We start from the raw sequence: 14,016 nt of genomic DNA, 5'->3' as shown, positions 1-14,016 counted from the left end.
AGTCGTTTAGGGGTTAATATGGTAAGTATTAATCTGGGCCATTGATTTGAATTAATCAATGGCTCAGATCGAACGAGGGTTGGGCCGGGTAAGATTTTAAGTTTGGGTTGGGTAACTGGGCTAGTTTATTGGGTTAGGGGTCTGGGTTAATTAGGCTAGAATTGAAATTTAAAAATGGCTAGTTGTTAAATACCACATAAAATAGATAAATAACTTATAAAAATCACTAATAATTATAAAAAATGAAATTGATGCTTAATAAACTAAATTAAAATGACTAATTAGTATTAAAAATATAAATGACTAATTATTGAGTAAAAACATAGCACAATATATATAGTTAGGCCATAATTGCAAAGTCATTGCAATTATAACCAGATAGTACCAATTTGGCTAATTTGTGAAATACATTTGGTCTTAATAGGACCAAAAATGGTATATTAAATCAAGGAATGCTTTTAAAATCATTTGTAATGCAATTTATAATTAATTATTGTAGATAAAAATACTGGATAAATAAAAATGAATTAGTAAAAATATGAGGAAAATTATAAAAAAAATACCAATTGTTATGAAAACCTAATTTTGATGGTCTATATGCAAATTTAAAATAATTTGAGGAAAAATTGGGTATCAACACTGAGAAGGCGCAATTGTTGGCCCAGGTGGAATCTGCCTCTGCCGTTGTCCCTCGCCACTTGCACGAGCTTTGGGTTCATGCCGAGGCCCAACGAACATATACAAGAGTTTGTGGGAGGCGTGCAATGTTTCTGAGGCTGCTTATGAAAGAGCCCGAACAAAGGCACGCGAGGCTCTTGTCAACTGCGGCTACGACCCTGCGACGCCGGAGGCCGGCGAGGATGTTGATGCTGAGGAGGAGTTTCCTGGAGATGACGATGGGGAGAACGGCGGTGATGACGCCAAGTGAAAAGTTGTTACCTTAGTGTAGGTCTTTCTTTATGTGTATTACGCCTGTTTTGGCCGTATGTAAGGTGCGGTCGTTGCTCATAATTGAATAAAAGGATTGTTTCGTCGTTGTACGTCCTTTGAATTTCTCCCCCACCCCTTTGCTTTACATTTTTTGTTTTGACGTAGATCTTCGAATATTTGTACGGCGAATCCTTGATTTCTTGTTTTGGGAATCTGACCTTGACCGGGTCGAAGGATCTCGTCGTGTAAATCCGAGTGAAGTTTCTTAGGGTTTGCACATTTGGGCGAGATCAGTTTTCGCTTTGTCGCTTTAGGCGAATTTATTTTTGATTCAATGAGGTTCATGCAATTTGAGCGAGGTCAAATTTTTCTTGTGGCGGCGGCCCTTGGCCGTATAGGTGTTATTTCGAGCTACGGTCGAAATGTTAACCCATTGTGATTCGAACGAGGCCGAGTCTTTCCTTTTGCGATGGCCCATGTCCATAGGGATATTATTTCGAGTTAGACCGGAATGTCGGTTTGTGTAATTCGGGCGAGGTCGAATTTTTCTTGTGGCGGCGGCCCTTGGACGTGGGGGTGTTATTTCGAGATTAGGTCAAAATATTAACCCATTGTGATTCGAACGAGGTCGAATTCTTCTTTTGGCTATGGCCCTTGGCCGTAGGGGTGTTATTTCAAGCTTAGGTTGAAATGTTAACCCGTTGTGATTCGAACGAGGTCGAATTCTTCTTTTGGCTATGGCCCATGGCCGTAGGGGTGTTATTTCGAGCTTAGGCCGAAATGTTAACTCGTTGTGATTCGAACGAGGCCGAATTCTTCTTTTGGCGATGTCCCCTGGCCGTAGGGGTGTTATTTCGAGCTTAGGTCAAAATGTTAACCCCTTGTGATTCGAACGAGGTCGAATTATTCTTTTGGCGATGGCCCTTGGCCGTGGGGGTGTTATTTCGAGCTTAAATGTTAACCCGTTGTGATACTGTTAGATTTTGGAGAATTTCATAGGTCACCGTACTGCTTATGCATACGTCGGAGTGAATCCCGGCGTTCTCGATTTTGTTTTTACCGGAGAATATTGGGTGTTCCCTGGGGGAGCTTCAGTTCTACTTAGCTTCTGCATTTCCTGGGTGAGTCCCAGTTTGCTTAATTTTGCTTGCATTGGAGAATACGATGCATTTCCTGGGTGAGTCCTAGTTTGCTTAATTTTGCTTGCGTTGTAGAATACGGTGTATTTCCTGGGTGAGTCCCAGTTTGCTTAATTTTGCTTGCTTTGTAGACTATCTTGATGGGGAGTGCAAAATATTGCTCTGTTTCATTCATTGGAGAGTACTATACATGTCCATTTCGTACATATATTGGAGAAGTTTCCCTGTATCTAGTCCTCGTTCGGCCTGGAGAGAATCGGCAGGCGGGGCGATGAGTTATACTTTGAACTTCGAGACGTCCCCTTCATCGCCTCGTTAAAAACCTACCCGGGGAAACCCAATTGGGACAAAACCTGGGTGAGGGAAAAAGAGTACGATTTTGGGGGGCGTCCTTTTTCAGAAGTTGAAGTATTTGAGGTGAGCGACGTTCCAATTGTTTAGTAGTGATTTTCCTTCCATTGTCTCTAGTTGGAATGCTCCCTTGCTCGTTTGCTCAGGCAAGTGCCTGCGTTCCTGTCTAAATCAACAACAGAGGATAAACCAAAATGAAATTTTCCGTACCTCGATCTGACGGGTCAGCGAAAAGAGCGGCATTGTAGTGTTACTCGCCCTGCCTGGTTTTAGATTTGACGGCCGTGTTCGGCTCCATCTGTAATAGCGTCTGAGCTTTGCGCGGGTTGAGCCTACCTTACTTGTTGAAGTGTTGAAATCGAGTCCCGATCCGATCTCGTTTGATTTGTATCCACAACAAGGGGCATGGGCTAACATGTGTACCCATCCCACTTGGACCACGCGGTAAGCTCCCGTTCTTTCATAAAGGATAGGAATACGGGCTAATATAGGTAAGTAAGATGCGTCGAATGGGGGTGTGGCCATGCCAAATGACCATGATCCTATTTCGTTTTTTGTGTAGTGCCAACCCTGTCGCTATTGGCGAGATGTGGGTTTTGCAGAGATATCGGTCGTAACTTTTGCTCTTATGTGGCAGCCTGACTTGGGTTAGTATTGTCGTCTCGAAGGTTTATTTACCGCTCTTTCAAGGGGGTGGCGGCATTTCGCCGGTTCTAGATCTGAAGGAAACTAAGAAATTTGGCTAAGAAATCCCCACAGACGGCGCCAAGTTGTTTGAACAAAAAAGTATAAAACCCTCTTGTCGAACTAATTACTAGAATTAAAGAAGGTAAATCTTAGCTAAACATAATTAATCCCAGATCTAGATATGCAGTGTAGAGAAAAAATGAAGAGGAAGAATAATCGCGGATAATATTTCTTCATACAATAATTATACATCAATCATGTGTGATAAGCTTACATCTATGACCGATTTGTATCATGAACATGGGAGAAACAGAAAAAAAGCGAAGGGGCTGTTCTTCCTTGAGAGATTCTCTTGATTCTGGCTTCTCTCGCAGGCCCTTTAGCTATCCCTATTTATATTAACAGCTTCCACATTTGTCCAATGGTCTTTGACCAGCGTGCTTTCTTGTTACCACGCCCTTTTTCATTTGCTTGACCGCTACATCGGTTCCGCGATGTAAGCTTTCTTACGGTCTGACCCCGACGATGGCCGAGGTGTCCTTTGCCATCTTGCCTTGTGGGCATGACTATGACTTGGTCGACCCCATATCGTTCCTCTTAGCGATGATTAACCTATGGTCAGATTTTGACCCACACAGTGTGTGCAGTGAGATTCATCGAATTGGTAATCAAAATCAGACATAATAAAAGGAAGAAATAACGAACATCTCAAAACTATGATAGTAAAATTCACGTTAAAAAGTAAAATTTCTTTTTTGACTAGCATTGCTTTGTTGTTTTTCCTTTATTTATTACACCAATTCCTTAATACTACTGTTAAAACTTCAACAAAATTTAGATCATCACGCCAAATGATGTAGTGCAGTGGATGTAATTGTTTCTCCCTTAATCAGAGGTTTCAAGTTTGAACCCGAGATATAAAAAAATCCTTGATAGGGAGCGTTACCCCTCGAATCGGGCCCTACTCAGCGCGAATCCGAATATAGTCGGATTCTAATGCAGGTACCGGATATCGAAAGGAAAACCAAAAAACAAAATTTAGATCTCGGAAAATATATAAAGGGAATATGCTTTTTGAAACCCAAACTAAATAAAGGATCAGCACACTATGATCTGCAATGGTCCCACCAAACAGCCACCTCATCACCTCAATCACCGTTTATCTTCGTTGAAGCACGCGCCTCCTGTCCAAACGGTTAGAATATACGTCGTCGTCCACGAAAAGTACTTAGGTACATCACGGTCGTGAACTACGGTCGTTGTTACTTTCGAGTCTTTTAAGTGGGTGTTTGGACATAAGAATTGTAAAATTCTAAAATAAAATTTTCAAGTGAAATAGTATTTGAAAATTAAAGTTATATTTGGACATGAATGTAATTTGGAGGTTGTTTTTGAAGTTTTATGAGTGATCTGAGTGAAAATTTTAAAAAATATTTTTTTGGAATTTTTCAAATTTAAAAATTTCAAGCGAAATTAAAAAATTTATGATCAATTTTGAAGAAAAGTGAAAAATTTCTTAGTCAAAGTTCCGTTAAATCCAATTTGCATCATCAGCCACGTGGACGGTGAGATGAGTCCACGTAGTCAAAGTTCTGATAAAGCCAAAAGTGTACTTGCTATATTTAGCTTCTAATTCACTGTTCATTCTCTTTTACTTGTGAAAACAGCAAAAAACATAAAATTGACACATTTCGTTGGCCAACTGCGTACTTGTACTAGAAACTCCTCACTTTTATTCTCCTAACTTCAACCAAATCACTATCTGGAAATTCATGAAAACAAGAATTATCCTTTTGAGTAAATGTTTCTTTATTGGTCCACGTAAAATTTACAGATTGGTGTTTAAACTTTTGAGCACATTTGTCACTACACCGACAGTGGAAGTAAAGGATCTTTAGTACTTGAGACCAAAGTTAAGAATTTTGAGGAAAACTAATTGTTAGGGTTTACTTTTCTTGACACTCAAACGTCAATTTTGGTACTTCGGTTGATTTTTATGGCAATTTGAAGCTAAGAATATGAGAAAAGCTGGAGCTTCACGTTAAGAACTCTTCCATTTTTGTTTTTTCAGTGTTGTCTCAGTGCCAAGCTGTAAGCATTACTACTGTGTCAAGTTCTTGTTCACACTTGGAGTTAATTTTTTTCTTATTTTGTAACGTGTTTTTTTTTGTTAGCCAAGTTTCTTGAATTTAATGCGAGGATTAAATTAGTATAATCAATGTTTTAATAAGTGGTGATAGTGGTAGTTTGAGGAACTTCAGGGATTTTTTTTTTCTAGTGTATTTTTAAATTTTTTTTTTGCTTAGAATTTGGGAATAGAGTTTGGAGAAAATGGCAGGTGGAAGGAGGAAAATACGGTTCAGTAAGATATATAGTTTTTCGTGTATGAAGTGTTCGTTTAAGGAGGAACATAGTCAAATTGGGAAGAGGGGTTTTTCGAGGATTGTGTATTGTAATGATCCTGATAATCCAGAACAGGTGCAGCTCAAGTACAGAGGGAATTATGTTTCTACTACAAAGTACACAGCGATTAATTTTATACCGAAGTCATTGTTTGAGCAATTTAGGAGGGTTGCAAATATATATTTTCTTGTTGTTGCTTGTGTTTCATTTAGTCCTCTGGCTCCATATACAGCCAGTAGCATTCTAGCACCTTTGCTGGTTGTGATTGGGGCAACGATGGCGAAAGAAGGGATTGAAGATTGGAGGCGTAAAAGGCAGGTAAATTATTGTTGTATTCTGATGATTTGAGCATTTTATACTCTGTTTTCCTTGGTTGGATCAAATAGTGTCTTTGATGTTTCTGTCCTCGTTCGTCAATCACTGATTACATTCTATCTTTGGTGAAAGTTAATCACTAAAATTAACTTTTTTCTGCTTGGTTAAATAAGCTAGGATTTAACTAGTACAATGTGGGTGAGCAACTAATGACAATGACTTTAGGGAAGTGTTAATTTTCATAATGAGACTACGGATAGCAATGTTTTAATGTAAAGTAGATTCTCATTATCTATTTATTAGTAGCTAGGAATATTACTCATAAAAAGCTGGAACAGATATGTAGCGAACTTTTCAACCCCAAAAAGTAGTGAAGCAATATTTATTGGGCTATTGGCATGTGAAGATAATAAGAGATAGCTGCAATGCCAACCCCTAGTAAACTCGGTTTTTGAACGATCTCCCACTCGCATTTAAACAGTGACTTGTAGGTTATGTGTCATATTCAGTTGTCCCCAATTGAGAGTTACTATCAAACTTCAAAAAGAAACCCTATATGGAAAAGAAGAAAAAATAAATGTGGTGCCTTTCTTGACTGCTGGTTCATATTTAATTGGGAAATTGAAAGATATTTTCTCAATCATAAACATTGACTACTTGATACAGATCAATCGTCTGTCATTTTGTTTCCCTATTGGGTGAACACACGTTTTTCGACTTTTATATTCTCCGGTGAAGAAGTCAGGTCATGTCGAAAAGCTTCACTAGGACTTTCTGATGTCTTTAGTTGTGTAAATTGCAATGTTGTATGTACTCTTTCTTTTCGATAATTAGTTTGCTCTTAGTCTATGTTGGCATGCCTTTGGTTTTGGCAGTTTGACAAAAATATGTTGGAATGCATTTTGATTGTTGTGAGCAAGTTCAGGTATATATTCAATGGTCTTTGCTGTAAAATTTTAATTTTTGATGCATCTTTTTCAGGATATTGAAGCCAATAACCGTAAGGTAAACGTATACACTGAAAATCATACTTTCCAAGAGACTAGATGGAGAAGTTTACGCGTTGGTGATCTTATTAAGGTGCATAAAGATGAATATTTCCCCGCTGATTTGCTTTTGCTTTCATCAAGCTATGAGGACGGGATATGTTATGTTGAAACATCTAATCTTGATGGAGAGACTAACCTTAAGGTAAAGCATGCATTGGATATCACATCCTCCCTGCACGACGACTCTTCTTTTCGAAATTTTAAGGCTGTCGTCAAGTGTGAAGATCCAAATGAAGATCTTTATACATTCATTGGAACTCTGAATTATGATAATCAGCAGCATCCTCTTTCAGTGCAGCAGATACTTCTGCGAGATTCCAAGCTACGGAACACTGATTATGTTTATGGTGTGGTCATTTTTACTGGTCATGACACGAAAGTCATGCAGAATTCTACAGATCCTCCTTCCAAGAGGAGTGCAATTGAGAAAAGGATGGATAAAATAATATATGTTCTTTTTGGTACCTTGATTACAATAGCTTTTATTGGATCTATCTTTTTCGGGATTGAAACTAAGCATGACCTTCGTGGTGGGAAACTAAGGAGGTGGTATCTTCGACCGGACAGGACAAGTGTGTTTTATGATCCCAAAAGAGCTTCACTCGCTGCATTTTTCCATTTCCTGACAGCACTAATGTTGTACGGGTACTTGATTCCTATTTCGTTATATGTGTCTATTGAGATTGTGAAGGTTTTGCAGAGCATCTTCATCAATCAAGATAGGGAGATGTACTACGAGGAAACAGATAAGCCAGCTCATGCAAGAACATCGAATCTGAATGAGGAACTTGGGCAGGTTGACACTATACTCTCTGACAAAACAGGCACCTTAACATGCAACTCCATGGAGTTTGTTAAATGTTCAATAGCAGGTGTTGCGTATGGCCGTGTTGTGACAGAGGTAGAGAGGGCCCTGGCAAAGCGGAAAAGAGATGGAGCGGTGCAGGAAGTAGGTGATGCTTCTAATGACGTGGAGGAATCAAATGACACTGCCGTTAACTTGGAGATATCTATTAAAGGATTCAACTTCAAAGATGAGCGTATAATGAATGGTCAATGGGTCCATGAGCCTCATCGAGACATGATACAAAAGTTTTTCAGAGTGCTGGCGATTTGTCATACAGTTATTCCTGATGTGAACAAAAAAACAGGTGAGATCTCCTATGAAGCAGAGTCACCAGATGAGGCTGCCTTTGTCATTGCAGCAAGGGAACTTGGTTTTCAGTTCTTTGAAAGAACACAAAGCAGAATTACGCTGCATGAGTTGGATCATCGGAGTGGCAAGGTGGTTGACAGGTAAACCTTTCATTTGTTATGTTTTCTTCTATTGGAATCTTAAATGGTTTCATGCAGTGAGAAATTTCATAAGCATGGAATATCTAGTTTTAAAGTTTCTGTGCAATCTATTCCGTTCTTTTCCTATCAATTGCTTTTGGATTTTTTTATTTGGAACAGTCTATCAGTTGATCATGGACTCATTTTTACCCCTTTCCTTTAATAGTTTTGTTGCTTTTTGCATGACTTAAGTCTTCATTTCAGATCGTATCAGCTTCTTCATGTCTTAGAGTTCAGTAGCTCAAGGAAGAGAATGTCTGTCATTGTAAAAAATGCCGAGAACCAGTTGTTTCTCCTATGCAAGGGTGCAGACAGGTCCGTATCTCTTTTCACTGCCCTTGGATATGTCCTTTTTTTCTATCAAGTGATCAAATATGTGATTCAAATCCTCCAGTTCTGTTTAATTTAGACTGGTTTCTTCTTGCTCATAATATTTCCTTTCATTAGTGTGATGTTCGAACGGCTTTCTAAAGATGGACGGACCTTTGAGGGTATAACAAGGGGACATCTTAGACAATATGCTGAAGCAGGATTGCGAACTCTAATTGTAGCTTACCGTGAGCTTGATGAGGAAGAGTTCCAATCATGGGAACAAGAGTTTTTGAACGCCCAAGCCTCTGTAACAGCAGACAGAGATGCTTTGGTGGATGCTGCGGCTGACAAGATTGAAAAGGACTTAATTCTCCTTGGTGTTACTGCTGTTGAGGACAAACTTCAAAAAGGAGTGAGATTTAATCTTGTGTTATACATTAGTTAAAATCGAACGGAGCCTGCAATTTCCTTTTTTTGCTTTTGCCTTATACATGACTTGTTGTGAATCATTTTTCAGTCCTAAGCTGACTACTCTGCAGGTCCCGGAATGCATTGATAAACTTGCAAAAGCTGGGATTAGGATTTGGGTCTTAACTGGTGATAAGATGGAGACAGCTATCAATATTGGGTGGGTTTTACTAGTAAAATGATGCAACTTCTCTGTTAAACCATGAATTCCATTCTCATTATCTTTCTGAATGTTATGTAGGTATGCTTGTAGTTTATTAAGACCAGATATGAGGCAAATTAATATTACTTTAGATTCTCAAGACATATTGGACTTAGAAAACCAAGGAAACAAGGAGACTATTGCAAAGGTACAGGATTTTGGATTTGTTTTGCCTACAATAAAACAAAAGTTATGTTTTTCACCAAGTTCAACTGTCTTAGGTTTCACATGATAGCATCACAAAGCAAATAAGAGAGGGAATATCACAAGTAAGCTCAAGCAAAGAAATTACTGCATCATTTGGTTTGATCATTGATGGCAAATCATTGTCATTTGCTCTTGACAAAAAACTGGAAAAATCATTTTTGGAGCTTGCAATAAGTTGTGCATCTGTTATTTGCTGCCGCTCCACTCCTAAACAAAAAGCTCTTGTAAGTGCCATCCTATACAGTTTCGTATTTGGAGAATTTTGTTCATTAACTGTATACAATGTTTGTTGCACATCAGGTTTGTGGGCCATTTGAATAATCTGACAAAAATCTTTAAAGGTATGCAGGTTACTAGATTGGTGAAAGTTGGAACACACCAAAATACATTAGCGATTGGTGATGGGGCAAATGATGTAAGCATGCTCCAAGAGGCTGATGTTGGGGTTGGCATCAGTGGCGTTGAGGGAATGCAGGTTACTTTTTGCGCAGTTCTTCCTCTTTTGCATTATCCTTTTTCCTCCCTTCCATTTCTTAGTGTTTGGACCCTTGCCTTCCCATTTCACTTTACCTTTTCCTTGTCAAGGGCGAATACTTTCTTCTAGTGGGGGTTGGGGTAGGGGGTTAGGTGGTGTAACTTATGCCTCCTGGTTTTTTGTACATATTGGCGCATCTGTTCTCCCTGGACTGTGGGCGCATATAATTTTGATATCTTTTGTAAAAGTCTGTTGGGGGTCTAAAAAGCTACTGAAAACGAGGGTATTAGTACACCTTGTGATGACTGTAATATATTTTTTAAGAAGGAAAAAAAACATGCTGTATAAGATCCATCAGCAATGACAGTTTGATAGGAGCATATATAATGTGGATTTTTGCAGCAATCTACTCTTTCTGGTGTATTCTTTTCTCTTAAGTGAATTAACTTTTGAATAATTAACTTGATGATAATTGCGCCTTCTAATTCAGATCAGTGAAGCATTTATCAGAAGGAGTCTTGTTTTTCTGTTCTCGATTAATTTAATCAGGATTCAAATAACTGCTGAAGTTTTGTTGTACTAGGCTTATGAGGGAGATTCAATGTTTTAGTACTGAAGATAATTTCTAGCATTAGTAAGATTCTCGCGTTGGGCTATGGATTCCATAGTTAGTCCACATTAAGTGACTTTGGAATTGTGTCAGCTAGACATGGAGCGGTGCTGTTTCTTTTTGCATTAATAAATACTTACAAAGTTAGTCGGAGCTTAGAATTATAAGCTTTTTCCGGAAGATGTTGTCTTTTCTTCTCTCTCTTGATGGACTGTGATTTCTAATTCAGTTGTAGTAGGCAATATGAGCACAGATTCTTTCTGCCAAACAATTTCCATGTTCGTAAAGGAGTTAAACTGATGATGCTGCACTTCTTACTAGGCTGTCATGTCAAGTGATTATGCAATAGCTCAATTCCGTTTTCTTGAGCGCTTGTTATTGGTCCACGGCCACTGGTGCTACAGGAGAATATCAATGATGGTAAGTATTGCCCTTCTGTCCCTGGAGATATTAAAATGAAATTGGATATGACCCGAAATCACATCTGATATTTTGCTCATCTTGGAGCCAATATGATCAAATAGAAAATTGATACCACTTTTTTATTTATTTTTTATTTATTATTAACTTTCTTTGTAAAAACGGAACTGGTGTAATTAACGTTTGCATGATTGAGGTGACTACTTTTGTTTTAGCAGGCATGCAAGATAATTATTTAAGCAAGTGTAAAGTTTTTTGAAATCGTTAAGAAGTATGACACATTTTAAAAAGTGAATAGCAGTTTATTTACCACTGTACCAGGGACATGGGTAGCAGTTAAGAATAATTTTGTATTTTGTGCCGATTGAAAACAAAGTTTCATGACGGTTTTGAATTAGACATTTATGACCTTACTGATATCACTTTTGGGATGGTTGCAGCTGTGCTACTTCTTTTACAAGAACCTCGCTTTTGGGTTGACCCTTTTCTGGTTTGAGGGCTTTGCGTCTTTCTCTGGCCGACCTGCTTATAATGACTGGTATCTGTCATTATATAATGTGTTTTTCACATCGCTTCCTGTGATTGCTCTCGGTGTCTTTGATCAGGATGTTTCTGCACGGCTATGTCTCGAGGTCGGTGTCCTATTTTATTCTTCCTTTTGAGCACCAACAAAATTATGTTTATTAATATAAAAACAAAAAACTACAAAATTATATATTCATTAAAATAAAAACAAAAAAACTACTGGAAAAGTTCTTAGCAAGCAGCAAACCAGTGTGATTTACACATAATGACAACCACATTGTAGATGAGATCTTCCTTTCTCTTCAGTAAAATTTTACTACTCCCAAGGGATGGTGCGTCCATGCATAATATTCTATTTATGTGAAGATATAGGTGAATGATTTATCTACGAGATTTGAATGAATCACACAGTATCCATGAAGCCTGTTCATCTGAATTTTATCTCAAGTTACTGATAAATACACGTCATGAAGGATATCTTTACATCTCTCATAGTATTTCTTTTGCAGTTTCCTAAGCTTTATGAAGAGGGGAAAAAGAACATTCTTTTCAGTTGGCCTCGCATTTTAGGCTGGATGTTGAACGGCGTTATCTGTTCTATGATCATCTTCTTTGGCACCAACAACTCGATCGTGCATCACATATTCAGGCAAGATGGTCAACCGGTTGACTATGGAGTATTTGGAGTGATAATGTACACTTGTGTGGTGTGGACAGTCAATTGTCAAATGGCACTGTCTATCAACTACTTCACTTGGATTCAGCACTTTTTCATCTGGGGCAGCATTGCGATTTGGTATGTGTTTTTAGCAGTTTATGGCTCTCTTTCGCCTATAATATCTACTACAGCATACCAGATTCTCGTGGAAGCTTGCGCTCCAAGTCCATTCTATTGGCTGGTTACCCTTCTGGTCGTCATTTCCTCTTTGTTACCATATGTTACATACAGGGCATTTCAGACTGAGTTCCGACCTATGTACCATGATCAGATTCAAAGGATACGATTCGAAGGATTAAACAGTGAGTTTGCTGAGGAGTTTAATGGTAGAGGCAAGGAAAAGATATAGCTTTCGGAATAGATTCACTTTGTCCCAGGTTGCTCCTTAATATGTAAATTTATGTAGTGTAAAGTAGATAAATAGTGTTGTGTGTAAGTGAGCTAGGAACTAACATTTTTACTGTCATTTTTTGGGGTAAAATATACTATAATCGTTGTAACATTCTGAAACATTCTCAAATGTATAGTCTGTTGGATTGGCTGGCTAGAATGCTACTTACACGTAGGGACCGCAAGCGGTGCGGTTGGGTCAAACCCGCATAAACCCGCGATGATCTCAATCCGTCCCGCCCCGCCTTGTGCCCCACATAGTATTTTCACCCGCGTCCACCAGCCCCCACACAGACCCGTGTCCACCCACCCCCGCTTCATCACTAGGAATCGATAAGAAATAAGAGACATTTCAAGGCGATTTCATTTCATACAAATGGAGTAGTATTAGGAACTATTCCTAGTTCGATGAAGTAACAAACTAGAAGAACTAGTTTCGTTAGGGGACCTATCACAAGACAAAAGATCTTCTTTATTACGAGAAATAAGATCCTTTTTCTAAATAAATTCAAATAGAAATTCTATTCATGGAACATGATAAGTAAATGATCATTAATCATTTGTTTTTAGAATAAACCTGAAAAATTTCTTTGTTAGATTTTTTATTGATTCCTCCAAAATTGTATAAATTTATCCTAAAAATTTCATCTCAATTTGCATATGGTTATTCACCATGTAGAGGAGTATGAATTTCATACTGCCAACATATGAAAAGAAGTATAAATATTGTTACATATAAAATGCTCACTAATAATTAGTGCTGCGTCTTTAAAATTGTTACCCTCCAATTACACTTATTAATTCACTCAGCACTTCCGTTCAATGAGTAAGCCAAAAAGACTTGCAACCAAAACCTTATACCATGGGGCTTTTTTTACTTTTAGCATGTGCCGGAAACTATTTATATTTGTTACCCGAAAAAATATATAAAATTTGTATAATTTCTGTATATAACATACCGAATGTATATAGATAGAAAAATATACATTTTTCGATTATTATCTTGAGAGCGGCTATATAGTATCATTTTTCCATATATATCATATATTTATTATATTATTTGAGTAATTTGTACCACTACTTAAGAATTAGAATCACGCCAACTGAGTAGTGTTTGCAGAATGAACATAGCTTACGTAAAGCAATTGGTGAATTAAATTATGAACCGACAAGGTAAGCCATTTGGGGTCCTTTATTACATGTTGATACTATACATGCTAGCATCATGATAATTGTTGTTTTAGGTGCCCTAATTAATTGATGTTGATTTAAACCGGTAACAACAACAATAGAAAGACTGCACTAAATGCACAAAATGCTTGAAAAGGCACTTCAACCATGAATATCATTGGGGTCGTGGTGGAATAAATAAGATCCCTTCACCTTTAAAGAGGTTTCGAGTTCGAATTCGAGGTATGAGAAAATTTCTAATAGATAGCACTCTCCCTTTAATGAGCCTTACACGACGTGAATTCAAATT

General features: G+C 38.0%; 1 protein-coding gene across 2 annotated transcripts; it reads left to right on the top strand.

Moving 5' to 3' along the window:
* LOC109230770 (probable phospholipid-transporting ATPase 8) lies at positions 4,778–12,685 on the top strand. 2 transcript variants are annotated; one of them, XM_019396194.1, is made up of 12 exons: positions 4,778–5,828; positions 6,807–8,170; positions 8,414–8,524; positions 8,657–8,933; positions 9,061–9,149; positions 9,231–9,339; positions 9,413–9,622; positions 9,748–9,873; positions 10,805–10,903; positions 11,344–11,535; positions 11,938–12,224; positions 12,378–12,685. In XM_019396194.1, exons 1-12 carry the CDS (start codon positions 5,439–5,441, stop codon positions 12,493–12,495), a joined length of 3,372 nt encoding a protein of 1,123 aa, XP_019251739.1. In that variant the 5' UTR covers positions 4,778–5,438; the 3' UTR covers positions 12,496–12,685. The 2 variants fall into 2 exon arrangements, with proteins under 2 accessions (XP_019251739.1, XP_019251738.1); XM_019396193.1 differs by having other exon boundaries at positions 11,938–12,685.

The sequence above is a fragment of the Nicotiana attenuata genome, chromosome 8 (assembly GCF_001879085.1).
Source record: "Nicotiana attenuata strain UT chromosome 8, NIATTr2, whole genome shotgun sequence".
Taxonomy (NCBI): Eukaryota; Viridiplantae; Streptophyta; class Magnoliopsida; order Solanales; family Solanaceae; genus Nicotiana; species Nicotiana attenuata.
This window is presented reverse-complemented; position numbering and strand designations above follow the sequence as displayed.